Source organism: Mizuhopecten yessoensis, unplaced genomic scaffold (assembly GCF_002113885.1).
Source record: "Mizuhopecten yessoensis strain PY_sf001 unplaced genomic scaffold, ASM211388v2 scaffold11141, whole genome shotgun sequence".
Classification (NCBI taxonomy): Eukaryota; Metazoa; Mollusca; class Bivalvia; order Pectinida; family Pectinidae; genus Mizuhopecten; species Mizuhopecten yessoensis.
This window is the reverse complement of record NW_018408900.1, coordinates 870,413-885,650: the sequence shown is the minus strand read 5'-3', so window position 1 is coordinate 885,650 and position 15,238 is coordinate 870,413. Positions and strand designations below refer to the sequence as shown.

The 15,238-nt window shown below is 34.2% G+C and overlaps 1 protein-coding gene across 1 annotated transcript in view; it reads left to right on the top strand.

The window, feature by feature from the left end:
• LOC110466680 (multiple epidermal growth factor-like domains protein 6) overlaps positions 1-15,238 on the top strand; it is a 37,637-nt gene that overhangs the window by 10,493 nt on the left and 11,906 nt on the right. Inside the window, exons 13-33 of the mRNA XM_021523359.1 lie at positions 407-544; positions 1,173-1,307; positions 1,823-1,957; positions 2,333-2,467; positions 2,766-2,903; positions 3,394-3,528; positions 4,253-4,378; positions 4,698-4,832; positions 5,123-5,257; positions 5,644-5,778; positions 6,237-6,371; positions 6,985-7,131; positions 7,693-7,795; positions 8,293-8,363; positions 9,332-9,654; positions 10,127-10,214; positions 10,940-11,010; positions 11,697-11,733; positions 12,215-12,312; positions 13,166-13,294; positions 13,710-13,855. Of these exons, the coding sequence (XP_021379034.1) occupies positions 407-544; positions 1,173-1,307; positions 1,823-1,957; positions 2,333-2,467; positions 2,766-2,903; positions 3,394-3,528; positions 4,253-4,378; positions 4,698-4,832; positions 5,123-5,257; positions 5,644-5,778; positions 6,237-6,371; positions 6,985-7,131; positions 7,693-7,795; positions 8,293-8,363; positions 9,332-9,654; positions 10,127-10,214; positions 10,940-11,010; positions 11,697-11,733; positions 12,215-12,312; positions 13,166-13,294; positions 13,710-13,855 (2,695 nt within the window). The remainder of the gene's footprint in view (positions 1-406; positions 545-1,172; positions 1,308-1,822; positions 1,958-2,332; positions 2,468-2,765; positions 2,904-3,393; positions 3,529-4,252; positions 4,379-4,697; positions 4,833-5,122; positions 5,258-5,643; positions 5,779-6,236; positions 6,372-6,984; positions 7,132-7,692; positions 7,796-8,292; positions 8,364-9,331; positions 9,655-10,126; positions 10,215-10,939; positions 11,011-11,696; positions 11,734-12,214; positions 12,313-13,165; positions 13,295-13,709; positions 13,856-15,238) is intronic.

Genomic DNA, 15,238 nt, shown 5'->3' with positions numbered 1-15,238 from the left:
AATTTACAATGACATTATCAAATCTCACAATGCCCAGCGATATTTCAGCAGCCGTCATGTTTATTTACATTGGATATTGTAGTTCCGGTCAGTGTTGTAATTAATACGCTAAGAATTGTGTCGCGTGCGGCATGGTAATTATGTCTCGTGCGGCATGGTAATTAAAGTCCCATCAACGACACAGCTTTCAAAGAGGCTATATAGTGACAATGCCATGCAAATGTAAATATAAGTTGCGTAAATTTATCTGGATTTAGAGCAACAAAATGAAGAAGTTTATGCTGAATTTACCCAACGACCAACTGTCAAATTAATATTTCCGTTAGAAATATTTTTCGCTGTTTGAGTGCTCTATAAGAAACAAAGAATAAAAGTACATGTATAAGTAAATATTGATTTTTTTCAGCATGTGACAACGGTACATTTGGGTTTAACTGTAACCAGAGATGTTACTGCGATTCCAGCACCTGTGATGCTATCAACGGGACATGTGACAGTAGTGACCTTTGTCAGAGCGGCTGGCAGGGTTCTACTTGTAGTCAAGGTCAGTCATCATAAACTAGTGGTATCAAATCCAGAATGTGATACAAACTAAATTACACAACAACAACAACAACAAAAAAGAAAAAAAAGCAGAAATATAAAGTTCAAATAAAGAAAAAGAGAGGTTGCTCGGGTATAGTATTACCTCCGTCTCGTACTATGACAAAGCTCAAATTAAGGTTTCACCGATATCTATTTGTACCATTATTATAAAATGGATGATTTGTTTTGCAAGATTCGCTTTTTCTTGGAACAATCCTAACTGGGCGATGCATGTCAAATATACACGAAAATTCCCCCAAAAATATAATTTTATCAAAAACGTAAAGGTCAGTTATTAACCAATGAGATACCTTTCTATATTCATTTTCTACTTTCGTAAGCAACACCCTTTTAAAATAAGAATACTTTAAAACATCCCGTACAAATTACAATACACACACCCAGCACGATCCACGAGTATCCATGTAGTACCTACATAAAGAAAATTAGCTTATGATTTTTGGAAGAAATATTTTAGAATGCATGAATTATTTCACAAACAAGTTTTACACAAGATGCGATAAATTGAATTATTTTCTTAACTCTTTGTCATCTTCTTATATTTTTATTTTTCTATCAATTGTTAGCATGTCCCTCTGGGAAATATGGACCTAATTGTGAGAGTGACTGCCACTGTCGGACTGTCACATGTGACCGAAAGAACGGGATCTGCCCATTCGGAACATGCCAAGATGGATGGAAAGGTGTCTCGTGCAATGAGAGTGAGTGATCATTCCAGTTTTAGCTTATAGTTTTCAGTTCGTACACCTTTTTAGGACGCTAAATGCTATTGTTGAAAACGAAAAAGAAATCATTGAAAATATTGTGAAGAGGAAGGTTTTGCTTTAGCTTTGCCATGAATGTCGATGGAGAATTTAAAGATATCCAAATGCAATGGATATGTTATCCAGGTTATGTCGTCCGAAACGTCCGAAAATTAGTACTGATAAGTTACATATATGTCTTTAATACAAAGGAATCAGTGCATAAGATACACGTTTTTGGTACAGTGTATTATATATATAGAACTAGTACAATGTTCAGTGTAAGAATTCAGTACAATATATGCATTGTACAGAACAACACTTATTGCAAGGTATACGATGAATAGAATACACGACCTAGGTATAATATATAGTGTATATAGCACAATCTTCAGCACAATGTATGCAGTCAGTGTGTTTTACACTCTCATAAAGCAACCTGTTGTATGTTTAACACGTTACTTACTTGGCAGCCTGTGATAGCGGGACATTCGGAGATAACTGTTTGAGTACCTGTTTCTGTGCCATTGGCTCCTGTGTCCCTACTACCGGTATATGTCCCACTGGTGCTTGTCAGAAAGGATGGCAGGGGCAGACATGTAGTCAAGGTAAGTACACTAGACACTTATTTTCAACTGCATTCGCTACAACTGTAAAATAAGAATAATAAAAAGAAACGCAATGTCCGTTATCAAGTTATCAAATACAAAATTAGATTATGAAGAAATAAAAAATATATTATGAAGAATAAACTACTGCATATTTTTGCTGAGAAATGAAAGGTATAATTCAGCTTTTTCTATTACTCAGCCTGGATCATCGAACTAACTTTACTGTATACTGGCGAAGGAAACACATTATCAGTAAATATAATACCCTTTACATCATTGGTATATTCAATTATTCCTGAATCCTGGCAACTAATTGGAAAATCTAAAGCTTATGTAATGTTCTCAATAATGTATGTTGTTATATCTCTAAAGTTTGCGACTATGGGAAGTTCGGACAGGGCTGCTCTCAGGTCTGTAAGTGCGAGACAGGCACGTGTAATCCGGTGAATGGCACGTGTAAGGACAATCGATGTGAGGTCGGGTGGAGAGGCAGCACGTGTAGTGAAGGTAAATGGTGTTACTGATATACACATCTAAGAAAGAAAGGTCAATATATCATAAAATATTATAATCTACTGTTTTGAACACGTAATACGTGATGTAGATAACAATGAATGGTTTATCTTCCGTTCCTGAATGAGCAGGGAACATGATTAAACGGAACACCGATATCAGAACATTTATTCATTACTGTTTCTGTTTTATCTCAATGCTTAAAAGAAACAGTTGACATTGTGTTCTATAAGATACCATGTTCAAATAATGTAGATTTAATGTTGAACGAACATGTTTTTTATTTTCCTAGTTTGCCCAGACATGACGTTTGGCTTTAACTGTAAGAACATGTGCACGAACTGTCTAACCGGGACATGTGACCCCAAATCTGGTATCTGTACCCAGGGACAGTGTCAACCTGGCTGGTACACCGACAGATGTAATCAATGTAAGGACTCTCGCGATTTCTATATTTTCCTTAACATTTACTTTGTTAATTACCTGAAATTTGACATATGACTAGGGAACCAGGAAGTTTGGAAAAATGATTAAATTGACGTTGATCACAAATGATTTGCTATTGGTTTGGCGTTTGTCATTTTAGATCATGGAATCCTTTGAAAGAAATTAAGTTAAAACGACAAATTTGAATAAACACGTTTAATATAAGTTATGCCGCATATTAAATATCAATACATTATTTTGTATACGGATCTGCCGATTAATTTATTATATTGCGTTACACTACTATCTTCCCCTTTTAATATCATTTCACTTTTCACCTAAAAATACACTATTGTTTTCATATTTTAGTTTCGTTTTTCAATGATAAAACTGACGCATTCTCCCTTCTCCTTGTCCTGATCCGAAAGATATCTGCCACATATATATAACACACTTTTGATCAAACAATGTGTCATTATTATTTTTTTATATAGCTTGTGGATTCGGAACTTTTGGGATCAACTGTAAATTTTCGTGTTACTGTGACAAAGGCACTTGTGACACCATATTCGGCAAGTGTATCGATAATGTATGCAGGCCTGGATGGACTGGACCGACATGCAGTTCAGGTAAAACAAATATCACGACCTGTACTTATTGATTATATTTAAGCGTTGTTTTTTGTGTGTTATTAATTATGTTCACATGTGTCTATTTGTATCCAATACACACGCATTTAAATAACTTCAAATCACTCGACATTTTTTCATTTTGCTGCCGTATCACATCCAATAACAATATGACCAAAAATATTTTAGTGCAAATTCAATGACATAACACGAATACAATGTTCTCTTTTGTGACATCCTAATACGTAATTCAAATATCTACTTACCAAGAAAATACAAGTGTTTTTATGAAAGTAACATCAAAATTGGAAGTTCGTGTAATGTGCTTTATATGAATATCTAATAATTGCTTAAATATAATTAAGCTCCAGCGAGTGACCAATGCATGCTTGTTCATTTACGCTATCAGGAATTCAAGTAAATTTGCGTGAATCTGCAAGCAAAAAGTATGATATTAGTGATATTCACATTGACAATGAATGGCAGTTAAAAGTTGTTCAATGTCGACTATTTTATTAACTTGTAACAGTATGATAAAGTGTTTGTTTGGTATCATCTCCATTTATTAATAACAAATAATACATGCGTAATTTGTCGACTACAGTTGTGATATGATGTCGTCCGTCCTAATGCATCTAGACCTCTATCATTGCATTATTATGGTATGGTTTTGGTGTGGCAACATTATACGAATGTGATTTACTGTTCTGTTTCCGCTACACAGCTTGTCCCAGCGGCACGTTCGGATACAACTGTGCCAGGACGTGTCTTTGTGTCAATGGAGCCTGTGACACGGCCAACGACTCGTGTGTATGTAACCCGGGATGGCAAGGAGGCTTGTGTGACCAAGGTAGGCTTACACAGAAAACACAGATCATCATCTCTTACTACTAGTATTATGCATACATGAAAACATTCATAAACAGAAATGTTGAAGCTTTCTGTGGTATATGTGTAAAGAACGGTAACGACCAATACCTTTGCACTCCTTTAATAATAGATAGCCTATCTTTCACATTTGCATAGTGGTAAATAATTTCTTGATTATCTCTTGTAAAAACTCATACAAGAAAAAGAATCATTTGTTTTATGATAAATATAATTGAAGCTAATTTAGATGTTATAACCTACTATAGATAATAACGATATGCATTGTTATTATGTTTAAGCTTGTGGGTTTGGCTCTTGGGGAAACAAATGTTTGTCCAATTGTTACTGCGCGAGCGGAACATGTGACCACGTGACTGGGTCTTGTCCCGGTGGGAGGTGTCGACGTGGATGGAACGGCACCTCGTGTAGTGAAGGTGAGTCTGGACTTTTAGTTTGCTATGATGTCCTCAAGCTGATAGGGAATGCTTATTCATTTAAATATTAGCTTATCAGATGATAACTTCGACTAGTTTTGAGGAAACATTGATGATCTGCAAATGTCGAGTTTGCCTCAAAAACAACCCCATTAATTACTACATTAACTTGGCATTTGATTTTTGTTTTGTTTTATTCACATTAACTGAGCTCTCTTGAAAATAATTGTAAGGTAAATGGCAATATCAAGCAGTGATTGTGACGATATAACTTAATATTTCTGTGTAAGGCTGTCCTGCCGGAACATTTGGTCAGAACTGTGAGGAAAACTGTTATTGTAAGAATGGAGCGTGTGACACTGTGTACGGAATATGTCCTACCAATGCCTGCATGGCCGGGTGGAAGGGACTCTCGTGCAATGAACGTGAGTATCAAAACACAATAGAATACTTAACGAGAACGATTGTGGTTTTGCTGGTATCATTGACACATCGTGCGGGATAAATCAACAAAACTTAAAAACAAGTGCCAACGCGGGACGATGTCCTGGGGAAACTTGCTAAATACGCAATGGCTCTTGACCACTAGTTGTAATTTTAGTAAGCTGAGTTATGAATTATGTATTTAATAAGAAACAATGTAGTAAATAAAGTAGTAATGTAAACTAATGTAGTTCCATTGGTTATAACGTTTAGAAAGTTATAAGAGCAATGTCTTATTTTGTGAGACATTATAGACTTACTCACTTCACTTGAAAGTTTTATAATTTAAAACCTTCAATACTTAATAACTTCCATCTGTTAATTAAAGCTTGTCTGAGCGGCACATTTGGAGAAAATTGCATCCAGAGGTGTTATTGTGATCAATCGAGTTGTGATGTCACCAACGGAACCTGTCCTAGCGACACCTGTCAACCAGGCTGGACTGGAAACACCTGTAGTTTCCGTACGTATACATAATCCGTAAACATTGATTTGTGTTGACAGTGAAATCTCGTCAGGCCGGATGTTTTGATTTATCAATAAAATGGAATCTCGAATCCGGATAGATTGCTTCTATTATAAAATCAGTTTGCTCGGATACGTTGGTTCTTATTCCATTGAGTTATGCTAGTTCCCTACAAAATCACAATACAGGTCTTATAAATCAGGAGTCGGCCATTTTATTGATAAGTAATGCAATGCCTATTTATTACATAGATATTCTATCTTATAGCGGTGGTATTATGATATGATAATAATATCCATTTTTAAGGGATGACAATTTGTATAGTGACCTGACATGTCATTTTATCGTCTAAGAAAGATCCAGAGACATTAACTTGGTAAATACGAAAAGGACAGTCCTTTTGGAAATACCCTGGTCCATGTACGATATGTGTAACTATATATACTTTTTTTTAGTGTGTTCGGCTGGATACTTCGGCGCGAACTGTAGCCAAGAATGCCACTGTGAAACGGGTACATGTGATCCACTGACTGGTATTTGTCCCGGGAACAAGTGCCAAGCCGGCTGGCATCTTCCTACGTGTAGCGAACGTATGTAGAATCTTATTTAAGACATGGATGAATATTGGAGCTGAAAAAGCATTTGTTTGCGTGTTTTATGTAGTTGTTACATTTCGCTATTTCAGACTTAGACCTGGGAGGTTTATTGTGTTAAGGTGATATTGAGGAGACTAAAATAAATGTGCTGAACCAAATAACGAGATTTTATATCTGTAATATTTCCTATCCACACTTTCTCAGTAATCATACTGTAAATCATTTTGGTTTAGTCTTTTCGAGTTTACTAATCGAAGACTATATTCGCAAGGATTTGTATTTGGTAAAATGATTTTTTATTTATGATAGTATCAATGGAATGTGACACGTGTAGTAAAAGTTTTTTTTTTTTTTCATATTAAATATTTTTGATATTTTTGATATTATTTGATATGAGGTGATGGCGATTTCTCTCGGAGGTGACTTTTGCTATTTTGGTTTTCGTTGAGTATTGTTGTTACGTTCAGTTTTTTAGCGTGTAGGTGGGGGTTTATTTTGTTTTCCATGATAGGACATGTATTGTATTTTGTTTAGAATTATTGTTTCAAGGCTCTGTTAATTTTTTACAACATATTTCTAACGAATAATTTTGTATATGTTTTCTCAGATTGTGACGCGGGCTACTTCGGTGACGGCTGTACCAGTAAATGTGGCGAGTGTTCGGGTAGTGCCACGTGTCACCATGTGAACGGTTCATGTCCCGCGGACGTCTGTGAATCTGGCTGGTCTGGCGTACAGTGTCTGACGGCGTCGGGTAGGTAGACAGCCTCTGATTGGATGAAACATATCTCAAAAGTACATGTTATCTCTGTTCAACTTTTCACATAACATGTTCAATAATAGAACCAAAGTGTTCACCAAATTCAATGTAATATTTATAGCTTTGTTAATTTAATTCAGGTGTCGGAAACTATTTTTTTATAAATAGGGTTGATTGATTAATGATAACTCAATGATGTAATATCAATTACTCATGACTGTTGAACTTGCTTATTTCATTGTAAAAATATTATTGTTGATATTACTTTCAGTTTTCATGCAATTGCAATTATTTCGCGAACTGATCGTATGGTACATATTATTGAGGACTTCGATTTATGCATAAATAAGTGTTTGTGGGTTTTTTTCTCGCGTTGATTTGTACTTAACAATTTACGCAAATGTATGTGAAACATATGTACAACTTGAAATGTAAATATGACGTCGCAAAAATTATCCATTAAAATCTGTTATGCTTACAATATATTAAAAAAACACATCACAAATGTAAAAACCTCTAGTATAGTACTCATGCATCTATGTACTTATGTTTCAGCTCAGAGTGCTAGTGTAAGCGTTGCTGGTATTATCGGTGCTGCTGTCGGACTGCTGGTATTGATGTTGATTGTACTCCTCATCGTGCTGGTCGTAGCGCACAGGTATGTCCATACTCTCAGCAAAAAAAAAAAAAAAAAAAAAAAAAAAAAGAAACTGAAACTTGTACAACCTGAACTCTGAATATTTCATCATCCTGCCTAATCTTACGCAAAACATTCCCATTTTAATTAAAAAATAAACCTCCCAACTTAAGCTGTGCATTCGGACATACTGTCTAAAGTGTATAATATGTTTTGTCCCACAAGTACCGAAATAAACAGGTTTTTACTGCATTGGTTTGTAAAGCACTTTTTATCATATGGCGATCTTATTTCGAGGTTAAATAATTTTATTGCATTTAAGGGCAACCATTGTGACGGTTTGCTTGTACAGAAACTTTTTTGATATAATTCAGAATAATAATATACAATATTTTTTACTTCGTGCATCAGCTAAATTATTGTATTATTAAGTGCTTAACAAAAATGCATAAATAATCAAATATATGAATTATTCAACCAGTAAATTACTTAATTATATCAAATGCTTTGTTTTTCAGGAGAGGACGAAATACAGACCGGGAAAGAATGATGAACTCTATAGCAACCCTTTACGGTGATAATAGAAGCCGTATGTATCACATGTGATATTTATCAGAGATGCCATCGCGACTCTCGGAGATAACGATTTCTGAAAGACATTGAAAAAAAAAGTTAACAAATTCTTCGCAATATTGACTTCAACTCGTGCCATGTGTGTTTGGAATCTTATTTGTGAATTCTTAACTTTTATAAAGTAAAGAGGACAAAGACGCTATAAGGAAAAATGTATTTACAATTTTCAGATAGTATTGGTCTAGTGTCCCTTATGGTGATAACACTATTGAAGTTTAGACGTTGGACTTCGCATGTTTTTGTATATGATCCGTGTTGTTATTTTTTTTTATTTATAAATAAAAAATATCTTCTCCTAGACGTTTTGTTGTATTAACTTATCACTATAATCGGAAAATCATGACAAAATTGTGTAAAACGATGTCCGAAGTTTTACTCTACAATCGATTGATTGTTAATTTGAAAAGTCGTGAAATAATGGCACAATGAAATGTCTGTTTTATGTGATTCACATTATACTTTAGAGCCTAAGTATTTTCATTTATTGTGAATTATCATACTGTAAGTTGTAATATTCCAGCATACTAATTGAGTCATTGTCATCCCTGTTAGCAATTTTTTTTGTTTAAGAATACACAATAATTGATATACACAAAGAGGCAACATATCCACCTAGATATATATTCTGTATGTACAATGGGTACAAAATATTTTGCCTACAATACCATTCTTAGTTTAGGTCGACTTACTGAACACAAATAACACTATGTTTTAAAGTGGTGACATTTAAAAGATTACTCAACGTTATTCAAAGTTTATCATAGGTCTTTTTATGTTGATCTAACACTACTTGTTCTGTGTTTTGTAATCATACAAAAAAGTTAATTGATAGTGTTGATCCTTCCTATCACAGAAATTCTCAATTTCTATATATTTAATTATCCTAGCTTATATAAAAAAATAAAAATGTTTTTCACTTTCTAGAATCAAGGAACGTCTTATATCGGGACGGTAGTATGGACAGCAATGCGCCGTGCTCAAAGACCTATCATGTAAACAGTCTGACGCGAAATTCTTTCGACAATGAACTGTTTGTGGATAGCTGTAACGATGCTATTCCCAGGGAGTTTCGATCCCTGGGCAACTCGACTGAAATGTACGACTGGAGCAGTAACGCTAGCCTGAATGAGTACAATGAGGAATTCAGTTCAGGCACAATACCCCACGAAACTAAAATGAAAGTACAAGGATTTGAAGAGTCAGTGGCTACTAAGAAACAACTGGGACGTCTACAAGACGAATTTAAGGTTTGTTCTGCATTTCTAAGCCATAGTTTTCGTTTTGACTCTGATTAAATGCTGACTGCACTGTTGCTAATTTCCAGTGTTATAAAGTTCTCGAACTAATAAAGGGAATTTGAATACCTATATTAATAATATTCAAGTTTTTCATATTTTTCGCGAAATGCAAGCTTTGGCCGTCTGTCAGATTGTTTCATCTCGCCTCTAAACACATCAATGGGTTAAATATATTTATTGTTGTAGTTTTAAGTATCTCCTCTGTTTTTGTTAATGTCAGTGTGTATTGACATTTTACCGCTCGGATCTTGCCCTTGTGAAATGATACTATAGTATTTTTTTCTGTTTTAATCTGTAAATCATTCCCGACCTATTAATGTTTATGAAACCGAACCGCTTCAGTAGCAACGCTTCGGTAATATCATTAACTATGAAGGAAGAAACTAGAAGATGTTCATTCAATATGAGGTTGTCTTTACAGCATCTACCGACAGGTCTGCTGTTCTCCTGTGAAGTGGCTGAACGACTAGAAAATAGGACAAAGAATCGCTACAAAACGGCACTTCCATGTACGTATGACGACCGGTTCTTTGTTTCAGACAATTCGTCAGACTACAACTTTTTTTCTTTTTTTTTTAATAGCATCCATCTTGCATAATGTTTTATTAGGTGTACGCTATTTTCGAATCCTAACTGCATTATAAAAATGTACCAAAACAATACTGAACGTCATATTTGCATCTCTAGACTTTTGAATCTGCCAATGTCTTACATGTATGTATTAAAAAGGAAATAAAGTCACTGTTTTTCGATTTTTTTCTCTTCGGTCATCCCAAAACCTATACCACCGCTCTGGTGGCCGTTATTTTACATTAAATAATGGGAATCGTGAGTCGCATTGTGTTCAAAATGCGATATTTATAACATTCCACTATTAAGTTTGGGTCGATTTGATTTTTTTCAAAAGGAAAAAGGAAATTTCATAAATATACCCAAGGATCATTCTGCATCGGCTTTTGAAAAATCGTCTCAAGCCTTGCTTGTTAAACTTGATGAAATTTCAAAACAGTATTCTTATCATAAAAAAGAGTGATAATTTAAGGTCCATTATTTAGAATTTTGATTATTTAATGTGGCGTTTTGATTATTACAGCGATACAAGAGCAAATAATATCAATTTACTTATACAAATTTATCCACGTCTTCAATAGGCATTGCATTCCAATTCTAGTGAGGTGTCTGTTGTACATATTTTATCTTGTATTTGTACATTGATGATACTTATATGCTACAGATGACCAGTCCAGGGTCATACTACGCCACAGGCCAGGACAGACGGACTATATCAACGCTAGCTTTATACAGGCAAGTTCGTACTTATGTTTTCTCTGACGTGGACCCCTGGACATTTTCTCATCGCATGTCATCATAAGAGGCGACTAATGTGCTGTCACCTGCAGAATCAATGGATTTCATAAATGTCTTCAATAGGGAATTTTACCCTTCAACACTTCGTATCTATAACTTTTTTTCTACCTTCTGTTTTTTTAACGTTATCTTCGTAGGCAACCGTCTCAATATGAATTCAGATGATGTGAGGTCGTAAAAAGAAAGCAAAAGTCTGAGACGTAACTGTATATAATTATTGCAATTATGTTTGTCATGTGATCAAATGCACGCATCTCATTCGGTAAATGGCTCATTGAAACAAATGGCTATTTGCAACTTAAAACTGACTAGCAAAACATTAACTGGCTTACGTCTTTCTTTCTGAAAATTGGCAAATATTTTTTGCTGTTGTATTGTAATAAAAGGGGGAAACAGAAACTTTTTTATATGAATAGATAAACATACTGATCATCGGATTTCTGTTTATAAACAAAATATTTCTACACACATATTTGTTTCCATATTTGAAAAATATTGGACTAATGATATTGGAAAAAATCTGGAACCGTAAAGAAGATGAGGGGCTTCTTTTACATATCAAACTGTTAGGAACCGTCTTATTTATGTCATATAATCACGTAATAAATCATTCTTGTTTACAGAGTGTAGGGAGCGATGACCGATATATAGCCTCACAGGGTAAGTAATGTTTGGCTAGGATCGCGTAATAACGTGACATTTTGTGCAAATATAATATAAACATTTTCTTTTTCTCAGTATTATTTTGACATTTGAATGAAGAAGTTATAATAGTACTGTTTCGTTAAAGATAGCTCTGTACAGTTTGTACGTATTCTTACTATCGAGTTAATTCGTTCATTCAAATTAACCGAAAAAAAACCCAACACCGACGCAAAAAAAAATTTATTACTGAAATCATGTAAATTTGTGCCAAAGAAAGCTTTCATTCAAATTGAAATGATCTGAAAATCGTAATGTTTTCGCAGATTTATATTTCCTCAACTACACAACAAATGACTTACTATCCTGAACCAGAATTCACGTTTAAATAAAACGGGCTATATGACATTATTTTTTAATTTAAGTTAAATCATCGAACGCATTTATTGGAAAATATAATCGTTTTTCAGTGTTTTATTTGTCTTTCTGCATATCACAGGTCCTAAAGATAATACAGGCTGGGACTTCTGGCGAATGACATGGGAACAGCATTCCAATAAAATCGTCATGCTCACTAATCTACGGGAAAAGGGAAAGGTAGGTTATCTTTATATTCAGAGTAGTTACTATATAGACTAAATGATTTAAGTTCCCAATTATCCATCTTTGAAACAAGCGCTGTAAATAAGCAACATGTAAATAATGTTGGCGTTAGTACTGTTGTTTTGTTGGCTTCAGACTATACACCAATCAGAGGATTGGAGAATACCTATTTGAATTGATCATTGAGTTTAATATCTGCGATAAAATGTATTTCGCAAAATGTAACTCATTTACAGAAAATATAGTTGAATAATAAGTATGGCATTCTGGTTGTTCTACAAATATACAACCAAATATCAACCCATTAACTTTATCTTATAACATACGCTGTTCATTTATAAAAATAAAATATTGTTTTAAACTATAAATATTCTACTAATACAAATTACAATGTAACATAAAATATCCGTGGGTATTTTTTCTCTGTTTAAGTTAACAAACTGTTTTGATAGAACATTAGTTTTGTACTGGAGTCAATCAAGTAGTTCATATCTCCCCTATAAAAGTTTTATCATGGCGAATACTAACTCCAAAAGTCCAATTTATGATACAAGTAAACAATGTTCAGTAGAAATATTTTATATACTTTCACCACATTACAGAGAAAGTTTGCCTTCAAAAGAATACACCGATACGTATTTAAAGAATTAAGGTAAAGTCGACTTTAAGGTATGTTTGCCATAAAGAGGCGGCAGATTTTACGCCTAGGCATTATTTCGAGGTTTTACTGTATGCCAAATCGAAATTTCTCCAATCTATCATACATTCATATATATTCACTACAATAACCCTTTTAAGAGAACACCCCCGTTCATTTGATTTATGCAATACATTGGTATTTGTACAGGCCAAGTGTTCTCAGTACTGGCCGACTCTTGGACAATCAATGACCAATAAGGAGATGACCATCACAACCCTGGAGGAGAAGTGTGAACTCTATATCACCACCATACTTATCAACATCAGAGACGAGAAGGTACCTACATGTTGTCTTGTTTTGTTGATAATGCAGACATAATGTTGCTTCCTTTTACCGAATATTAGATCGTACTCTAATTTCGTAACCATTCCGTGTTCTAAGAGTTGGCTGAAGGGTTATTATGCATAGTTTAAACTGTGAAAATTAACAACAAGATTTTTACTCAGCTTACCATACTTGTACAAAGCATGTCTACTGTGAATGTCGAAATTGACTATGGGCAAAAATAGATTTTCCAATCCAGGGCGAATATTTAACTGGGCGACAATTCCAGTACAGTATATAGATATGGCATACTTATGCACGTTTCCTTCCGTCATAACAATAAATAATGGGTGGTTATGCTCATCTAACACTCTTTTTATAAATTTTCAAAAATATTTCATTTAAACAGTATAATTATTCTCTATAGACAAAAGAGAAAAGAACGGTAAACATCTTCCACTTCCTGGCCTGGTCGGACCACGGAACTCCAAATCCATTCAGACTCGCCCTTTTCCAGCGTCAGGTAGACAAAAGTGTTGGTCAGCAGTCCGGACCGGTCATCGTCCATTGCAGGTTCGGTTTATAAGATTAACTGTACACTATATGATAAAGGTAAATACTTTTGGTATTGCCTAGACGTTATATCAGTTAAACGTCAACTTTTAACTATTGAAATTCAATAGATTTTAAGGTATCTATTAAGTAGGAATATAGCTTTATTAGAATTTTACGCAAAGGGACACAACTGATTAAGGTTGAATAAGCAGAAGGCGGATTAGTTTCGCGACAACTAACGTCACGCTACCACAATTGGTACAATTTTGATAGTTTTTCAGCGATATTTGAAAATTCACGATATCACAGGTTTTGAAACTTGTTTTTAATTTTACTAGTTGATGTGCCTATTGCAACAAAAATTATTGCTTTTATAAATACCATGCTAAACTACATTTGTTTACATACACTTTTATTAATACTATGCTAAACTACATTTGTTTACATACACTTTTATAAATACCATGCTAAACTACATTTGTTTACATACACTTTTATAAATACCATGTTAAACTACATTTGTTTACATACACTTTTATAAATACCAAGCTAAACTACATTTGTTTACATACACTTTTATAAATACCATGCTAAACTACATTTGTTTTCATACACTTTTATAAATACCATGCTAAACTACATTTGTTTTCATACACTTTTATAAATACCATGCTAAACTACATTTGTTTACATACACTTTTATAAATACCATGCTAAACTACATTTGTTTTCATACACTTTTATAAATACCATGCTAAACTACATTTGTTTACATACACTTTTATAAATACATGCTAAACTACATTTGTTTACATACACTTTTATAAATACCATGTTAAACTACATTTGTTTACATACACTTTTATAACATCTAGTTATAAGGAGCAGAACTCAATATTTAAACATGTTTTTATTTAACCCCTTCAAATCTTCCAAAATTTCGTCGATGTACGTCATTTTTACTGGTTTTCTGATATGTTTACTTTGAAGTCATCATGTACTCTTAAAATGTTCCGTTCCTGAAAACAAAACTATTCGGTGGAATTGCTGATAAATATCTATTTTGTTATACTGTCAAAGGAAAATGCTCAAATTTAATTTTAAAGTACTATTCGAACCATTTTCTGGTCGTGTACCAATTTTGGTAGTGTACCAATTGTGGTAGCGTGAAGTTAAGCGTATTGTTTAGATAGGATGAAACATGCTCTGTCCGACTGGGTCGACTTAGATATGACAGGATGTCTGCCCAGTCCGACTGGGTCGACTTAGATAAGACAGTATGTCTGCCCAGTCCGACTGGGTCGACTTAGATAAGACAGGATGTCTGCCCAGTCCGACTGGGTCGACTTAGATATGACAGGATGTCTGCCCAGTCCGACTGGGTCGACTTAGATATGACAG